This window comes from Rhinolophus sinicus, chromosome X (assembly GCF_036562045.2).
Source record: "Rhinolophus sinicus isolate RSC01 chromosome X, ASM3656204v1, whole genome shotgun sequence".
Classification (NCBI taxonomy): Eukaryota; Metazoa; Chordata; class Mammalia; order Chiroptera; family Rhinolophidae; genus Rhinolophus; species Rhinolophus sinicus.
Window position 1 is genome coordinate 115,694,404 of NC_133768.1, and position 18,817 is coordinate 115,713,220.

Sequence of the window (18,817 nt, forward strand, 5' to 3'; positions counted from 1 at the left end):
AGGTCCACAGGTCTTTAAACTGGATATTTCCCCCTCGAACAGATGAGAAAGAGAAGTTTCCAAATCATAACTAACATATTTGTTTGCATGGTGTACCATTTTAAATCTGGAGTTTCATTTAAAACTTAATGTTTTGCTATATTTATTGTTCCTGTAGTTTTAAGCACAAACCTGTTACCTCACTTTGTTTCATTTACTTTATATTACAGTGAAATGAAGAGAAATAAAGCAATTCTGCAACCAAGCTTGGTGTGATATGAGGCAAAACAGTAAAGGAAGTCAAATAAGGCCTCTCCTGTGACTAACTGATGATGATTCCATTAAATGTCTCTCAAAATGAAAAGGAGGTAAAAATCTCATAAATGGATACATAAGAATTACCTCTAGCGCAAACTTGGCAGCCAAACTGAGGAGCATGATAGATGCACTTCTATCTGGAAGTAGTTCATTCTTTTCTGGATCTTCACTTGCCAATAAATTATCTAAAGTAGTAATTGCCTGCAAAGCTGAAAAATAAGGAAACAATTCAAAAAATGAGATATTCTTATCAAAGATAATAGCTGTCAGTGGTTAATTATATCACAATGATTTTGGAGCTCAATTTATGAGCACTAGTATCTTTAAAATATTAGTTAATTTTCATAGTCATCTAAATTGCTAAACTGTCAAGAAGGACTTTAATGTCAGAAAAATGCCCAACTGAGCAATTCACCTCTATGAATTTATCCCATAGATATCTATGCAAACATGAACAAAAACATGCAAATATGTTCATATAGCAATATTTATAAACTATGAAAGCAACCTAAATTCCATCTACAGTGGATGGGCTAAATAGTTTTTGGTACATCCATAAAATGGAATATAATAAATACAGAATGAAGTTTAAAAAAAAAAGAATGGTGGTACTATATTCCATTATGTCTTAAAGGTAGACTATGATAAGCTAAATACACGTACTAAAGACCTTAAGTAACAAATAAAATAACAAGGCAGTTATAGCTAATAAGCCAAAGTAAAATAAATGTAATCATAAAATTCAATTAATCCAAAAGAAAGCAGAAAAAAGGAAAATGGCAACAAAGAACAGATGGGACAAATAGTAGACAAATAATAAGATGCTAAATTTAAACCTAGCCACATCAATAATCATGTTAAATATAAATGGTCTAGATGACCCAATTAAAAGGCAGAGAGATAGTCAGACAGGATTAAAGAAAGCAACTTTTAACTGTGTGCTACCTACAAGAAACACACTTTAAATATAAAAACGAAATTGGTTAAAAGAAAAAGGATGGGCTAATAAATACTGCAGTAAAGGTAATCAAAAGAAAGCTGGAGGGCTATATCAATATCATACAAAATAGATTTCAGAGCAAAGACTTTTACCACTGTTAAAAGGTGATTTCATGATGATAAAGGAATCAATTCATTATGAGGACATAACAATCCTAAATATTTATGCACCCATTAACAAAATTTCAAAATACAAGAAGCAAAAACTGATAGAATGGCAAGGACAAATGAACAAATCTATAATTATAGTCAAAGATTTCAAAACCCTCCCTCAATAAGTAGAACAAATAGACATAAAATAAGCAAGAACATAGTGCATTTAACACTATTAATCAACTTGACTTGGTTGACATTTATAGAACGCTTGACCCAACACCAGCAAAATATACATTCTTCTCAAGTTCACATGAATATTTACCAAAAAGACAATATTCTGGGCCATATAACAAGCCTCAATATATTTAAAAGGATTCAAGTTATACAAAGTTATGATCTTTGACTACAATAAAGTGAAATTAAAAATTAAAGTTCTCTGGAAATCTTCAAATGTTTGGAAAATAAGCAGCACACTTCTAAATAACACAAAAGAATCAAAAGTCATATTGGAAAGCATTTTGAACTAAATCAAAATGAGAATACAACATACCAAAATTTGTGGATTGTCACTAAAACAGTACCTAGAAGGTAATTTATAGCATTAACTGTTTATATTAGACCAGAAAAACAGGTCTTAAATCAATGACCTCAGCTTTCACCTTTGGAAACTGAAAAAAGAAGAGCGAATGAAACGCAAAGTAAGCAGAAGAATGAAAATGATAAAAATCAGAACATAAATAAATGAAATCAAAAACAGAAAAAAAATAGAGAAAAATTAATAAAACCAAAAGCTGGTTCTTTGAGATCAATAAAATTGATCAACTTCTGGCCACTCTGACAAGGTGAAAAAGAGGAATGAGAAAGGTGACATCTAGCTTTTATAGATGTTAAAAAGAGAATATTGAAGATATAATGATTAACTTTAGATTAATAATTTCAACTTAGATGAAACTGACAAATTTCTTGAAAGACGCAATCTACCAAAGCTCAACCAGAAAATAATAGATAACATGAATAGCCCTATATCTATTAAAGAAAATGAGTTAATGATTAGAAACCTTCTCATTAAGAAAACTCCAGCCCCAGATGGCTTCACTGGTGAACTCTACCAAACATTTAAGGAAGAGATTAATACCAACTGCCCAACACAAACTCTTCTAGAAAACTGAAAAGGAGGGTATTTTCCAACTCATTCTATGAAGTCAGCATTACCCTGATGGCAAAACCAAAAACATTACAGGAAAACAAAACTACAGACCAATATCACTCATTGGCACAGGTACAAGTGTTCTTAAACTATTAGCAAATCAAATCTAACATTATATAGAAAGGGGAGTACATCATGAGCACGTGGAGCTTATCCCAGGAATGCAGTGGTGGTTTAACAGTTGAAAATCAATGTAATTGATCATATTAGCAAACTAAAAAGCAAATAAACAAACAAAAACTGACCATTTAAATAGATGCAGAAAAACCATATGACCAAATTCAACACCCATTCCCGATTAAAAAAGAAAAAACAACCAAACAAACAAAGAAAACTCCCAGGAACTGGAAACAGAAAAGAACTTCCTCAATCTGATAAAAGATATCTATGAAAAACCTCATATTTAGGGGTGGCCAGATGGCTCAGTTGGTTAGAACACAAGCTCTGAACAACAGGGTTGCCAGTTTGATTCTCACATGGGCCAGTGAGCTGCACCCTCCACAACTAGATTGAAGGACAACAACTTGACTTGGAGCTGATGGGCCCTGGAGAGACACTGTTCCCCAATATTCCCCAATTTAAAAAAAAACCTTCATATTTAATAGTTAAAGACTAAATGTTTTCCCTCTAGAATCAGGAAAAAGCCAAGAATGTATGCTTTGTCAAACTTACTCAACACTGTATAGGAGACACTAACAAATACAATAAAACAAAAAATAATAAACTGCACCCAGACTGGACGGAAGAAGTAAAATTGTCTTTATTTGCAGACAACACGATTATCTAAATAGAAAATCTGACGGTTATGTACAAGAAAGCTACTGGAACTAATAAGTAAATTTAGCAAATTTGTACAATATAAGATCAATATACAAAAATAATTTCAAGTGTGGCTGGTTAGGTCAGTTGGTTAGAGTGCGGTGCTCATTGCACCGGGGTCGCCAGTTCGATCCCCACATGGGCCACTGTGAGCTGCGCCCTCCACAACTAGATTGAAACAATTACTTGACTTGGAGCTGATGGGTCCTAGAAAAACACACTTAAAATAAATAAAAGTTTTTTAAAAAATCATTTCTATTTCTACATATTAGTAGTAGGAATCTAAAACTGATTTTTTTCATAGTGCCATTTAAAACAGCATAAAACATGGTCTACTTAGGGAGAAATCTGAAAAATGATGCGTAAGACCTGTGCACTGAAAGAAGAGATCTCTAAGAGTAATTAAAAATTTAAATAAGTGGAGGTATATAATTTGGTCATGGATTGGAAGACGACAATTCTCTCCAAACCAATCTATAGATTCAATGTATTCTTAATTAATATTCACCTTTGCAGAAACTGAAAAACTGATTTTAAATTTCATAGGGATATACAAAGGACTTAGAATAGCCAAAACAATTTGAAAGAGAAGAACAAAGTTGAAGGACTCACAGTGCATGATTTAAAATTTATTACATAGCTACACTTTATATATATATCGGGGGGTGCCAAAAACTGCATACAAGTGGACACTTTGGTCAGCATTGCTCAAGCAGTAGTTTGCCGTAATCAGAAGTGTCTGGACGCTGATGGGAACCACTTAGCGCACCTCTTGTCATTGCAGAAGTCACACGTGACTTGTATTCATCTTTTGTTATTGGTATATATTGAGTATTACAATTTTAACACAGTTTTCCTGTCTTAAAATGTGTATACATTTATTTGGCACTATATATATATATATATATATATATATATATATATATATATACACACACACACACACACACACACACACACACATATATACATATATATAAACACATATATATGTATATATATAAACACACACACACATATATATAAACGTTATTGTATTTCTATTATGGTCAAAGAGGATTATTTATTATTTGTGTTAACAGTCAAATGTAACTCATAAATAACATTTATACCTCTGTCAGAGTTGCCATCTATAATTGCAATCTTGAATGAATAAAATTGAGTGAAAACATTTGCAGGATCATATTGTTCAGCTTCTGCCAGTGCTTCTTTAGCCTGAAAAAAAAATATTTGGTCTCTTTTATAAAAGCTTTAAGGAAGACCTTACTGTATTTTACTAATATTATTAACATAGTCACAATGGCTGAGCGATGCTCGAAAAGACATGAATCTAAGAAAAGTCTTTATAGAACTGTTCTGTTAAAATGCTAAAGAGACAATGAGTTCTACTTCTGAAAATAGGGTGCATTATATATGTCAGACCAACTCTCCTACTGAAAACAAACATGTTGGATAACATTTTTTTTTAAATTTCCTTCTGGTTTTTTTTTCTAAATATTGTTTTATATAGTTAAGAATATACCATACATGTAACTTGCATTCATACACACACACACGCACACAATAATCTCCATAAATATTCACAAGTATTTTTTCATATCATAAAAAATCCTCTATGAAACATAACTTTTAATAACACATGTTCCCTCATCAACTTTACCAACATTATAGCCAACATTTTTAAAATCCCACAGGCCACTGAAAATACATGCAAAGTAATTACCAAGCAAAATCTAAGAAAAAGTGAATTCTCAGAGAAGTAATCAGAGAATTAAAGCCATTTTCCCCCCCGTGGGCTTTAGTAAATCTAGGCAAGTATTATTTTTAGTTTTAATGGACCTTATTAGGCCAGGGAAACAGACATCAAGGCCCAAAGGGTCACACTCTTAGGCTAAGGGCAAACCAGAAGTAAACCCACTCCTGCAGACATCATCAGGGACTGCAAAAAAGTTACCTTGGTTGTAAGAAGAATGCAGCAAAACAGGGTGGAGAGACCCAATCCCTTAGGGATTACACAAACAGACTCTCGCATGAATTTACAGCCCCAAATTACATTATATGGGAGGCCAAAAGACCTCAAGCCATGGATTTAGATAAAACTAATTAGTTTTATATAATCCAGACAGAAAATTAATAAAGAAATAGTGAACTTGATTAACACTATAGACCAAATGGGTCTGACACAGAGAACATTCTACCTAACAGCACCAGAAATCAAGCCAGTAAGTAAGGAGTCTATCCTTTTAGGACAACCATTATAAGAATAGTCACAGTAAATAATTTCCACTGTAGTAGAAATGAGTAGCCAGAGCTCAGGAAAAATTAGAGATAGAAGATATAAAGCACCTCAGAAATGAAGGCTAACAAGAAGAAACATAAGAATAAATATAGCCAATAATACCATAAGAGAACAGAAGGCAAAAAGAGGAAAAACTTTAAAGTTAAGGAGAAATGAAGATAATATATATTTTACCACAATAAAAGATAAGCATTTTGTAAAGAAACAAAGATAAACAAAGTGATCTACAGATTCAATGCAATCCTTATGAAAATCCCAATGGTGATTTTTGGTAGAAATTTAAAAAGAAAAAAAAAACCCATCCTAAAATTCGTATGTAATCTCAAGGGACTCTGAGTAGTCAAAAACAATGTTGGAAAAGAAGAACAAAGTTGGAAGACTCACTCACACTTCAAAACTTGCTACAAAGTTACAGTGATCAAAAGAGTGTGCTACCACGTTAGGCATTAAGCACAGACATATGAGCCAATGAAATAGAATCAAAAGCTCAGAAATAAACCTCACATACATGGTCAAATGGTTTTCGACTAGGGTTCCAATACCATTCAATGGAAAAAGGACAGTCTTTTCAAGAAATGATGTTGGGGAAACAGGACATCCACATGAAAAGAATGAAGTTGGATCTTTATCTTGTATCATATACAAAACTTAACTCAAAATGGATCTAAAAACTACATGTAAAAGCTAAAATTGTAAGAGTCTTAGAAGAAAACATAGGGGAAAGTCTGCATAACACAAGATTTGGTAGTGATTTTTTTTTGGGGGGATGTGACACCAAAAGTACAGGCAAGTGTTTGTGCTTCAAAGAACACTACCAAAAAATGGAAAAGACAATCCACAAAATGGGAAAAAGTATCTGCCAATCATATATTAATAATGGGTTAATGTCCAGAATATATGAAGAACTCCTATAACTCAACTACTGAAAAATAAACAACCCAATTTTAAAAATGGGCAAAAGAACTTGACATTTCTCCAAAGAAGATACCCAAATGGCAAATGAGCACGTGAAAAGATGTTCAACATCATTACTCATCAGGGAAATGCAAATCAAAACCCCCAGAGACCACTTCACAGCCATTAGGATGGCTATAATAAAAAAACTAGAAACAACAAGTGTTCATCAGGATGGAGAGAAACAGGAACACTGGTTGCCAGGGGCTGGGGCTTGGGGGAAGTGCTGAGCTACTGTTTAATGGGCACAGAGTTTCCGTTTTGCCAGATGAAAAGAGTTATGGAGATGGATGGTGGCAGGGTTGCACCATACTGTGTATGTACTTAATGCCACTGAACTGTACACATAAAAACTGTTAAGATGGTAAATTTTCCCACAATTTAAAAGAATCAATTGTATTTCTGTATACTAGCAATGACCAATTGGAAATTGAAATTAACAAAGTGAGATCTTTTGCAATATTGTCAAAAACATAAATTCTTTGGGATGAAGTTAACAAAATATGTGCAACATTTTTATGCTCAAAACTTCAAACATTGATGAGAGAAATTAAAGAAGACCTAAACACAGAGCTATGTTGTGTTAATGGAATGGAACACGATATTGTTAAGATGTTAACTGCCCTGAAATTGACCTATAGATTCAATGCAGCCCTAATAAAAATCCCACCAGACATTTTTGTAGTAATTAACAAGGTGATTTTACAATTTACGTGGAACTCTAAAGGACTTCAGAGTAGACCGAAGGTTCTGAAAAACAACGAAGTTGACGTACAACTTAATGTTTAGAGAATCACTCATGTTCTTGCATATGTCAATAAATTATTCCTTTTTATTCTTGAGTACTATTCCCTTGTATGGATACACCACAATTTGTTTATCTATTCATCTGTTGATGGTCATTTGGTTGTTTCCAGTTTGAGGCTATTATGAATAAAGCTACTATGAACATTCAAGGTAGAAGTCTTTGTATGAATATTTGTTTTAATTTCTCTTGGGGAAATATCTAGAAGTGGAATTGCTAGGTCTTATGGTAAGTGTATTTCTAAGTTTATAAGAAACCATCATGCTGTTTTCCAAAGGAGTGGTGCCATTTTACGTTCTTGCCAGCAGTGTATGACAGTGCCAATTCATCCACATCCTTGTCAACATATGGTACTTTCAATCCTTTTTAATGTTAACGATTCTAGCAAGTATGCCATGGGTTTCATTTTAATAAAGTTAAATTTATTGTATTTCTATGGTTTACATTTATTGTGTGCTAAGAAATCTTTGCCTGCACCAAGATGGTAAATTTTTCTGCTATAATTTATTCTAGAAACTTTATAGCTTTAGCTTTTGTGTTTAGGCCTATGATCCATTTTGAGTTAATGTGTGTGTGTGCATGAGAAAGGGGGGGGGGAGAGGGAGAGGGAGAGGGAGAAAGAGAGGGAGAAGAGAGGATGAGGGAGAGAGATCAAGGTTCATTTTTCCCATATAGATATCATGTTGTTCTAGCACTAGTATTGAAAGACTCTCCTTAGCTAATTGAATTAGCCAGACCCCAAAAAAGTACATACTGTCTGATTCCATTTATATGAAATTCTAGGCAAGATAAATCTAATTGATAGTGATAGAAAGCATACCAGTCATTGCCTGGGGCTAGGACTGGAGATGGGAACTGACTGGGAAGGAGCACAGGAAATCTTTTGGGGTGATGAAAGTATTCTATATCTAGATTGGGCTAGTGGGTGCTCTGGGGTATATATTTGTCAAAATCATCTAAATGCATACTTAAAATGAGTACTTTTTTATATAAATTATACTTCAACAAATTTGATTTTTAAAAGGAATTAATGATTTCTAAGAGTCCCTTTAGTTCTAAAATTCAATGATCTAAGAATTTACAAACTACACAAAGTGTTTGCCTGTTACAGATTTTATCAGATTATACTGACATCTTAGGACAATATGGTTGGAAGAGACCTCAAAGTTCTCTTAGTCCAAAAACTCTTCTGATGCTTGAATCTCCTCTATACCATTCACACCAAGAACTCATTCAGCCTCTGCTTAAATACCTTCAGGGAGAAGAAATTCACTGTATCTTAAGAAAATCCATTTCAGTTTTTGAACAGGTCTAATCATTAGACAGAGTTTCCTTATGATGACCTGAAATCTCACTCCTTGTAGTTAGTTCTCGCCCATAAAAACATGCATGAAATAAACTTAATTCTTTTATTCCTTGACAGCCATTCAGTTATTAGGAGGAAGCTATCATGTTCCTCCTAAATGTTCCATTTTGCAAGTTTAACATCCATGTCTCCTTGAGCTATCCTGCAAATAAAATGGTTTTGAGTGCTGTCACCATCCTGAGTGCCTCCCTCCCCCTTGGCACATTAGGGTTTGTCAATATCCTCTTTCAAAAGTGTTGCCCCCCAGTCCAACACAATATTTCAGATATGCTGTAACTAGAGCAGAACACAAGGTGATTACCGGTCTTCTTTTATATATTCTATTTCTATTGACGCAACGTAATTGAATGAACTTCCTCAGCATTATTGGCTTATGTTGAGTCTACAGTCAACTAACAACCCCAAATGTTTCACAATTGCTGTTGTTAAGCTACATTTCATCTACTCTGTTCGTGTCTAGTTGGTTTTGGGTACAGGATGTTTGTTGTTCCAGGTTTGTCTTCATCTTGTTAGAATGAACTCATCATTTCACCCAGTGAGGTCCCTTCAGATTTGACTCTGTCTTCTAACGTATTGGTTACTCTTTTTAGTTTCAGGTCATATGAACATTCAGTCCATATTCATGAATCCTCATCTACATATTTTTATTCTAAATTGATATGGAGTATACCATACAATTTGATATTTGACTGTACACTTTTATTACTTTCTAATTATTTCATACTTGTAAATCCTGTTTCCACAATAATATTTTAAGCTTATCTATAGAAAGAATCGTGTCTTCTCCTTATTCTATACTACCAGGCACAGATTAGGCATTCCACAAATATTTGTTGAACTGAAACCTCAATTATGGTATTTTTACTGTATAGCTGTATCAAGAATGAGCCACTACTGACCTTCATCTCATGTTTACTTAAGTGCTAAGTTTCTTTACATCCCTCTGTACAGATACATTTGTGGCAAAGCCTGTACCTGCCGAAGCATCACAAGATCACTTCAAAATCAATGACAAGCTGTTAGAGCACAAACAGAGGCCACAGTGCCATCTAGTGAACATTACTAGTTTACTTCTGTTGATCACAAGTTCATTCTCAGTTCTGTAATGGAAAGGCAAGCTTTTTAGAACTTCACATAGTAAACAGAACAGCTATAAAGCCAGCACATGAGACATGGTTGTTCTCACTTTAGGTCATATAACTATTCTATAAATAGCCTCATCTTGTGGCTGCTGTCAGTCTTATTCCCATATTGGCCTTTGGGGTTGTGCTTTGGTCTTACCAATCTACAGCAGTACTAATGACACTCGTGGACCTAAACTACAGTTGCAAGCTGAGGACGGGATTTCCGTACTCAGTTACAGGATACTCAATTGTACATTACCATGAACTTACACAGACTATCACAACAACAATCTATTACCCATCTCTTAACAAAGTTAAGGTTTTTATTATGATTTACAGCAAAATCCCATTATATCAAGTTGTGATGAATTGCTTCTCTACTTAGAACCCAAGTTCATTTTCCCCATACTAGGTCTGTCCTTTCAAGCCTATGACCTGCACAAACCAAACATTTAAAAATCCTCAAAATAATATAATAAAATTAGGGCACTGGACTTAAGGTACTATGACCTCCCTCAAAGGCAGAGTTTACGTCTATGAAACTACGTAGTTTAATACCGTCTCATATAACATACAGGGGATCCTCAACGGATAACTGCAATTGAAAATTTACATGTATGCAGCTTAGAAAAGAACAAAGAAATTACCTATATTTGATGCATTATCTCAAAACAATGTTGCCAAATGGATAAATGAATCTGTAACATGATCTACTGAGAGTTTAGAGCAATATATTATTCAACTGCTTAGACTTGCCCAAATATGATTCAATATTTAATTTTAAAGCAAAATAAAATGAAATATGTTTCCCTCTTCTCAAAGAAAAAGGAACTAAACTAGAGAAAAGAATAATGGGGTAAATTTTTAAACAATATACTCTCATTCAGATCTGATAATCGAGGGCACGCACAGATCTTTATCACTTTTAATTTCCAGTTATTCACAGTAGCAAGGACAGAAATAGCATGAACAAATGGAAGTTATATGTCAGAGGAAATGGGCTGACAGGTATTTATTGAGTCTCTATAACTATTTCTTAAAGTAATGAGTGTTTACTATGCATTAGGCTTTGCATTAGGTTTCAGGGAAAATAAAGACACGGTTCCTGTCCTCAAGGAGGTGGTAATCTAATAGGGAGCTAGGCACGTATACAAATAACTAGAATACGAGGCAGAACATAAGTGCCTAGGTATAAACAGCAGTGTTACAAAGTCTTAGAGGAAGAGCAAGTCTCAGAAATTTCCTTAGGAAGCTAAGACTGTCATTAAGAGCTAGATTTTGAAAACAGAATTTTATAAGGTAGGGATGCAGGGAAGAGGTAATTTGCAATGGAGAAGCATAGGAAAAGGCAGAGAGGTAGAAAAGCATAGATCATGGTTAGAAAATAGCAGGTACTCCAGTTGAAGTCAAACAGGACACATGTAAAGGAAATAAAATAGGATTGTTTTATTTAAAGATTATGGAGGACATTAAGTAGTAAGGAATTTGGTCTTTACTTACAGGGAACCAGCAAACATTACTGAGAAAGAGACAATCAGAAGATTATTCCAATAGTCTTAGAGTTAATGAGGGCTTGGACTAGGGTAGTGAGGTGAAGATGGAAGAGGAGATAGCTGGTAAAAATATTGCAGAGGTAGAATTGACCAGACTTTGGCACACGATTGAATATAGGGGGAAAAGAAGGAATCCATGAATCTAAGATTTCAGTCTTCAATAGCTGGATATATACTCAAAGACAGTAGAGGAGTGAATGTGGGCAATGAGAGAAATCAGGGCTAGAGATACAGATTCAGGAATGAAGAATCGAAGCTAAGAAAACCGTGGATGTATTACTGAGGGGAGCATGTACAAAAGATAGAAAAGAAGGGAACAGAGAATAAATTCACTCAACAAATTTTTACTGAACACTTACCATGTGTCAAGCATGGTTGTGAGTATTAGGGATAAAATGGTAAACATGATAAAAATAGTACCTGCCCTCATCCAACATTTATTTGGTGAAAAGAGAATAGCCAGTAGCAGAAATAGAAAAGGAATAGGCAGAGCAATAGGATTAAGAGAAGATGTCATGGAACCCAAAGACAAAGTTTCCAGAGGTAAGAAGCGGTTGACAGTTATACTGTTTTGTGCTAGAGAGATCAAAGGGCAAGGAGGACTGAGGAAAGATCATTAGACTTAATCATTTAAAGGTCGCTAGTGATCTTCGTTAAGAGCAGTTTACAGAATCATAGATGCAAAAGTCATCCTCATGTCTTCTTTCTTTCCTATCCTACATCTGGTATATCAGAGAATTCTACCAGATTTACTTTTATAATCTCTCCAGAATCTGACCACGTCTCAGCATCCACACTTCTTCCACGCTGGTCCATGACACCATTGGCTGTTGCCTGGATTATTGCAATGGCCACCTAACTCGTCTCCCTGTTTCCACTGTAGCGCCCACCACAGTCTATTCAACACAGAGGCCAGAGTGACGTTATTAAAATACAAGTCAGATCATGTCACTCCCCTGCCCCAAGCCCCCCAATGGCTCCCCATCTCACTTGGAGTTAGTAACATAAATCTTTACACTAAACTATAATATGTCTTTCTTACACAATCTGTTTCCACTACTTCCCTGAAAACATCTCCTACTTTCCCTAATATTCCCTCTGCTCCAGTCACACTAGTATTTGTGCTGTTCCTCAAATAACCCATGTATAGTCCTACCTTTGCACTTGCTATTTCCTCTGTATAGAATGCTTTTATTTTTTTTGTCAGATATCCACATAGCCAGATCCCCCATTTTCTCAGGTCTCTACTAAAAAAACACCTTACTGAGTTCTTCCCTGGCCACCCTGTTTAAAATTTCAACCCTTCAGAGGCTTTGGTCAAGATGGTGGAGGAGGTAAATGGGGTGATCACTTCCTAAGTTATACAGATGTCTAATCACTATGTCGTACACCTGAAAGTAATGTAATATTGTATGCCAACTGTAATTGAAAAATAAAAAATGTATTAAAAAAATAGATAGGGCCAGCCTGGTGGCTCAGGTGTTTGGAGCACCGTGCTCCTAACGCCGAGGTCACCAGTTTGATTCCCACATGGGCCAGTGAGCTGCACCCTCTACAGCTAAGATTGTGAACAACAGCTCTCCCTGGAGCTGGGCTCCCGTGGGCTGCTGTGTGCTGCCATGAGCGGCCGGTGGCCAGCGTGAGCTGCCGTGAGCAGCCAACCAGCGACCGACTGCCTCAGCCAGGGGGACCACAAGGCTCATAATACCAGCATGGGCCAGGGAGCTGTGTCCTACACAACTAGACTGAGAAACAACGGCTTGAAATGGAGTGGGGGGTGGGGAGGCAGAAGAAGGGGGAGAAAATAGATGAATCAAAATACCTTATCAACTTGCTTCAAACGCAGGTAACAGGAAGCTATGTTCCTCTTCAGCTTGGCCAAGTTCAGATCCCTTTGGTCACATTCATAAACTCTCAGAGAATAACAGTACCAGATTAGGGCATCAGCGTAATTTTGTACCTGAAGTTTAAAAAGAAATAATACAATCACACATATATCTCTACATTTAACCCCATTTTTTCCAAGTCACCCCTAGAAACAAAAAATGGTTTTGTTTTCTTTTTCAGGCAACTAAAACACAACAACCTCACTAGTTGAGTTCTAAGTACATTTAATTATCATTTCTTCCTTCATATTAGGAATCTCACAGAAACCATTAACAAAATTAAAAGACAACCTACGGTATGGGAGAAAAATATTTGCAAACCACATATTCAATAGGGGGTTGATATCCCAAGGAACAACTGCAACACAATAGCAAAAAAAAAAAAAAAAAAAAAAAAAAAGGCAGAGGATCTCAATAGACAACATACAAATGGCTGACAGGAACACCAAAAGGTGCTCAACATCACTGATCATCAGAGAAATGCAAATCAAAACCACAATGAGATACCACCTCACCCCAGTCAGAATGGCTATCATCTAAAAAGACAAGACATAACAAATGCTAGTGAGGATGTGGCAAAAAGGGAAACCTTGTATGCCATTGGAGGGAATGCAAACTGCTATGGACACTTATGGAAAACAATATGGAGGTTTCTCAAGAAATTAAAACTAGAACTACCATATGAGCCAGCAATCCCACTTCTGGGTACACATCCAAGGAAATGGGAATGGGAATGGGAATGGAATAGAGAGATGTCTGTATTCCCATGTTCACTGCAGCATTATTCACAGTAGCCAAGGTATGGAAACAACCTAAGTCTCTGTTTACTGATGGATGCATAAAGAAAACATGGCATATATAATGGCATATTGTTCAGCTATATAAGAGGGAAAACCTGCCATTTGCAACAGCTTGAACGAACCTGGAAGACATAATGCTAAGTGAAATAAGCTAGACAAAGACAAATACTGCATGGTATCATTAAGTGTGGAATCTAAAGAAAAGAGTCTAACTCATAGAAATAAAGAGTAGAATGGTGGTTGCCAGGCGTTAGGGAGAGGTTGGTGAAGGGTACAAATTTTCTGTTGTAAAATGAAGAATGCCTGAGGATCTAGTGTATAACATGGTGACTATACTTGATAATACTGAATTGTATAATTGAATTTTCCTAAGAGAGTAGAACTTCAGTGTGTAGGATGAATTATTTCTCACTACTGAGACGAGACTTTTCTCAGTTCTCTACCCAATGCCCCACGAATTAGAGGTTTTCTAGTCTGGCTGGTATGGACAGGCTCTATGCCCAGAACTGTGTGAGCCCCAGGGACTGTTATGTCTAATAGTTTCAGATGGTTATTCCCCTGGCTTCCGACATTTTCATTCCATATTGCCCTGGTCAGTACTCTGTTCAACACTGGAGGAGGACTCTCTGACCACTGGCATGTTCTTTCTGTGTTGTGCTCTCCTCTCTGCTATTCTGTGCTATGGACTCTAGCTGCCTTGATCTCCTCAGACGCTCAGCTCCATCTCCTCAGATTTGAAAGCCTGCTAGGATCCACTTCAGTTCTTCCTATACTGCAGCCTGGAAACTCAAGGCACTAAGCTGCACAAATGCGGTGCTCAACTTGTTTATTTCCTATCTCCCAGAGATCACGCTCTGTTGTCTGATATCCAGTCTCAAAAAGCATTTTCAATGTATTTTGTCTTTTGTTTTATTGTGGTTTTTTTTTTGGGGGGGGGTGTTCAGGCAAGGACATGAATGTGGTCTGTTATATCTTGGTTAAAAGGGAAGTCTATTGTAACTTTTTTAAACAATATATCCCATGTTTTCACACAAACGCACAAAAATTAGAAGGAAATATACCAAAATTTTATGAGTGATTAGAGTAGGCATGTCTATACAGGTACCCCCCATATAACATGGTTCTTAGGTTCCTAAAAAATGCCATGTTATTCGAATCCATGTTATACGAAACAAAGAACTAAGCCCCCAAAAAGGGGGTTAGGTTCCAAAAAAATTTTAAACATACTATTATGTTTTTATAGTTAAGAGAAATATCTTTATTAAAGCAATTTTCACCAAAAGTGTAACATATTAATATGTATTAAATAATGTTTTCTTTGTCATCACTACTAAGCTTTTACTATGTTCTGTGTTTTTCGGGGATTTCTCTAATTCTCAAACCGTGTTAGAGTGAAACCGTGTTATAGAAGTGCCATGTTATACGGGGGTTACCTGTACTTTTAAAAGCTTATCTGTAGTTTCAAATGTTTCTGCAGTAAACCTGGATTATTTTGTAAAGAGAAAAAATATTACTACTTCCCCACACACACTTTTTATTGAACCATCACTTCTTTTTTTTGATGTCTGCAACTTACTTTTATTTTCATTTATTAATTATTTTAAATTAAAGTTTATTGGGGTGACAGTGGTTAGTAAAGTTACATAGGTTTCAGGTGTACAATTCTGTGACACAATATCTATATATCACATTGTACCACAACTTCTTAAAGGTTTTTTAAGAGCAGTTTTAGGTTCTCAGCAAAATTGAGAGGATGTACAGAGATCTGCTATGTGCGTACCCTCTTCCCCCCTCCCATCATCCAAATCCTCCACCAGAGCAGCACATTTGTCACAACTGGTGAACCTACATTGACACATAATCACCCAAAGTCCATAGATACACTAGGTTTCACACCTGGTGTTGTATATTCTACGGGTTTAGACAAATGTACATCACTGCAGTATTATTCAAAGTATTTTCACTGCCCTAAAAATCCTGTGCTTCACAACACAATATTTAAAGGGCATAAAACCCCTATGAGTTTCTCATTCCTCATGTTAAAATAAATTACTTCTCTACATCCTTATATCAGTTATATCATTTCCCTATACTGTAAGTTCCCAATGGGAATGAATCCCATCATAGTATTTTAAAATAAACTCTTGTCCAATGCCCATTAACACTCTACATTATAAATATTTAATGAGTAAATGGTACCCAAACAAAGAGTGATTATTATTAAAGTATTTGATGCTCTATGGTTTTTATAGTGAACACATTATTTTATTTGTTGGAGTGGATAAAGAATATAAAGAATGAAGAGATTATTCCCAAACCTCAAAACTTCTGGCAGCTTTTTCCCACAGAATGTCATGTAAATAGCCTAATGCTTGTATTGTCAGTTGTCTTCCTGTTTGGTGACCTGAAAAAAAAAAAAAAAACAATCTTAAAGCAAGAATCAAGATCTATTACATTAAATAAAAAGAGCTAACTACATTCAGAACCCATAATCTTTAAGTAATAGCTACAAACACAATCACTTTCAGACAGGTTTTCGTCATCATTTGTAGGTTTGGTAGCAAAATTGATTATACAACACAGAGTTTGGTAGAATCACAGTAATTCACGCATCACTCTGTGATAGTTTTCCAGCCTAGTCTCCCTTTAACATACTTTCCGCGTCCCAAATTTGGTCATCATCTGGTGCCTTAATGTTATTGTGAATGAACAGGCAGCAATACTAGCAATCATTAAACAGAAGTGCTTATATTATTATGTACTAACTAGATCAGATCAAGTTCACAAGAAAGGCCAATTATACCTTAAAGCCTTTGTAAAATACTTTAAGACCATGTTTACGCATAAACTTTATTTCTTTAAATTGTAACTTGTGCCTGATTGTTTTTGGTCCAGACATTTACAATGTTCAAATATATTGGCACACATTAAGGTGAAGTGTAAAACAATAATAGAATTCTATACCCACTTCTCTTTCACCCCTTTGGCACTATCAATTTCCACAAAAGTCCTTATTAAAACAGAGAGTCTCTGACCCCCACACCCAGACAGCAGATGTAGTTTGCTCCATGACTTAGTTAAAAATACTCACATGCAATTTACAGATGATGTATTACAGAAGTGTACACTTGAAACCTATGCAATTAGACTAACCAATGTCAACCCAACACATTTAATAAAAATTTTAAAAATACCCACATGTGAGTAAAAAGCTACTTAAGGTATCTACTTAAATTATTATAATACTTTGAGAGCATAAATGTATAATCAGCTATCACAATAAAACTTTGGTTAACTGTAATCTTCAGAGAATTAGTGATGCCGGATAACCAAGTTTTCTAGTTAGCTGACAGTTTACTTTCACTAAGCAAAACATTGTTTATTTTAAAAAATCTAAATCATTTTATTAATTTCATAATTTTTCTAAAAATGTTTTATGAATTATGCTTTTCCAAACGTACCTTCTAGTTTTCTGAAGCACAATTTAACCTTTGCTTGACCATTCAAGGCCAACAACACTAACAATTATTATGTTTTATTGTACTATTAATATATCACAGTGACGCCTTTGGGAATTATTATAGAGTATAGTACAGATTATTACATATTTTTTTAAATATTTGAAACTTTTATAAAATTTGTAGTTTTTTTCCTTACCTCACGGTCAGGTTAGCTGTACATTTCCCTGTAGACCCATTCATTCTTTGTAATATGCTACCATTAAGATGATAAGGTTTGGAAAACCAGATGACCAAGCTTATTAAAATTGGGTCTAAAAATAACTGGATTCTTAGTGAGGGTCTGCAGGGAGGGTGGCATCAGTAAAATATGGTTCACGGACTCTAAAGTTCAAAAGGGTCTTAGAGATTATCTAGTCAAAAGATTTCCTTTCAAAAAATATCTATAACTTTGTTTTTATAAAAACATGGCACATGCTTATAAAAATTCAAGCCGTCTGGTAAAATACAAAGAGAACAACACATCACCTAAAATGCCATCTCTCAGAATAAATCCCAGTGTTAACACTTAGTGACTATCATTCCAGTTATATCTCTATACATGCATAGAGTTGGAAGAATACATTGGGGCAAGAATTTTCTAAGAAACGGATCATACTATCTGTGCTCTTCAGGATATAGGGCTGTACAGAAAAGTGGGGGTGAGGAGAATGCTAACATGTGGCTCTACATCTCTGCTTTAACCAGAGCAGCTCCAGTGTATTTTATTTGAGGCAGGGTTCATATAAGATTACACCATAAAATGATGTAAAAAGAAGTTTAAAACCACGAATGTAGCTCACAAACTTCATTTCAGTTGGAAAAAACCAGGATCCAGAGATTATTGACTTGCCTGAAGGTACACAGCTAATTTGAGATCACACTGGTAACATGAAATTGGGCTTCTAAACATCACAATTTCCCACTACAAATGAGTTTTAAAGCTCAGAGGTTTGTCTGTTTTTGTTGATGTTGTTATTTTTGCTTAGTTTCTCATTCTAGCTTGCCAAACAAGTGGAATATGGATAGGTGAGGTGTTACAGTTAAAGGTTATTAGAGAAAAAAAGAAGGGAGTGAGAAAAAGGAAAAAAATCTGTTGACCTGAGAATTTTGCT

The 18,817-nt window shown here is 35.2% G+C and overlaps 1 protein-coding gene across 1 annotated transcript in view; it reads right to left on the reverse strand.

The window, feature by feature from the left end:
- The window catches only part of TEX11 (testis expressed 11), a 139,696-nt gene that overhangs the window by 52,505 nt on the left and 68,374 nt on the right, over positions 1 to 18,817 (reverse strand). The window contains exons 14-17 of the mRNA XM_019747905.2: positions 16,524 to 16,609; positions 13,342 to 13,479; positions 4,531 to 4,633; positions 382 to 506 (exon numbers count right to left, since the gene is read on the reverse strand). Of these exons, the coding sequence (XP_019603464.2) occupies positions 382 to 506; positions 4,531 to 4,633; positions 13,342 to 13,479; positions 16,524 to 16,609 (452 nt within the window). The remainder of the gene's footprint in view (positions 1 to 381; positions 507 to 4,530; positions 4,634 to 13,341; positions 13,480 to 16,523; positions 16,610 to 18,817) is intronic.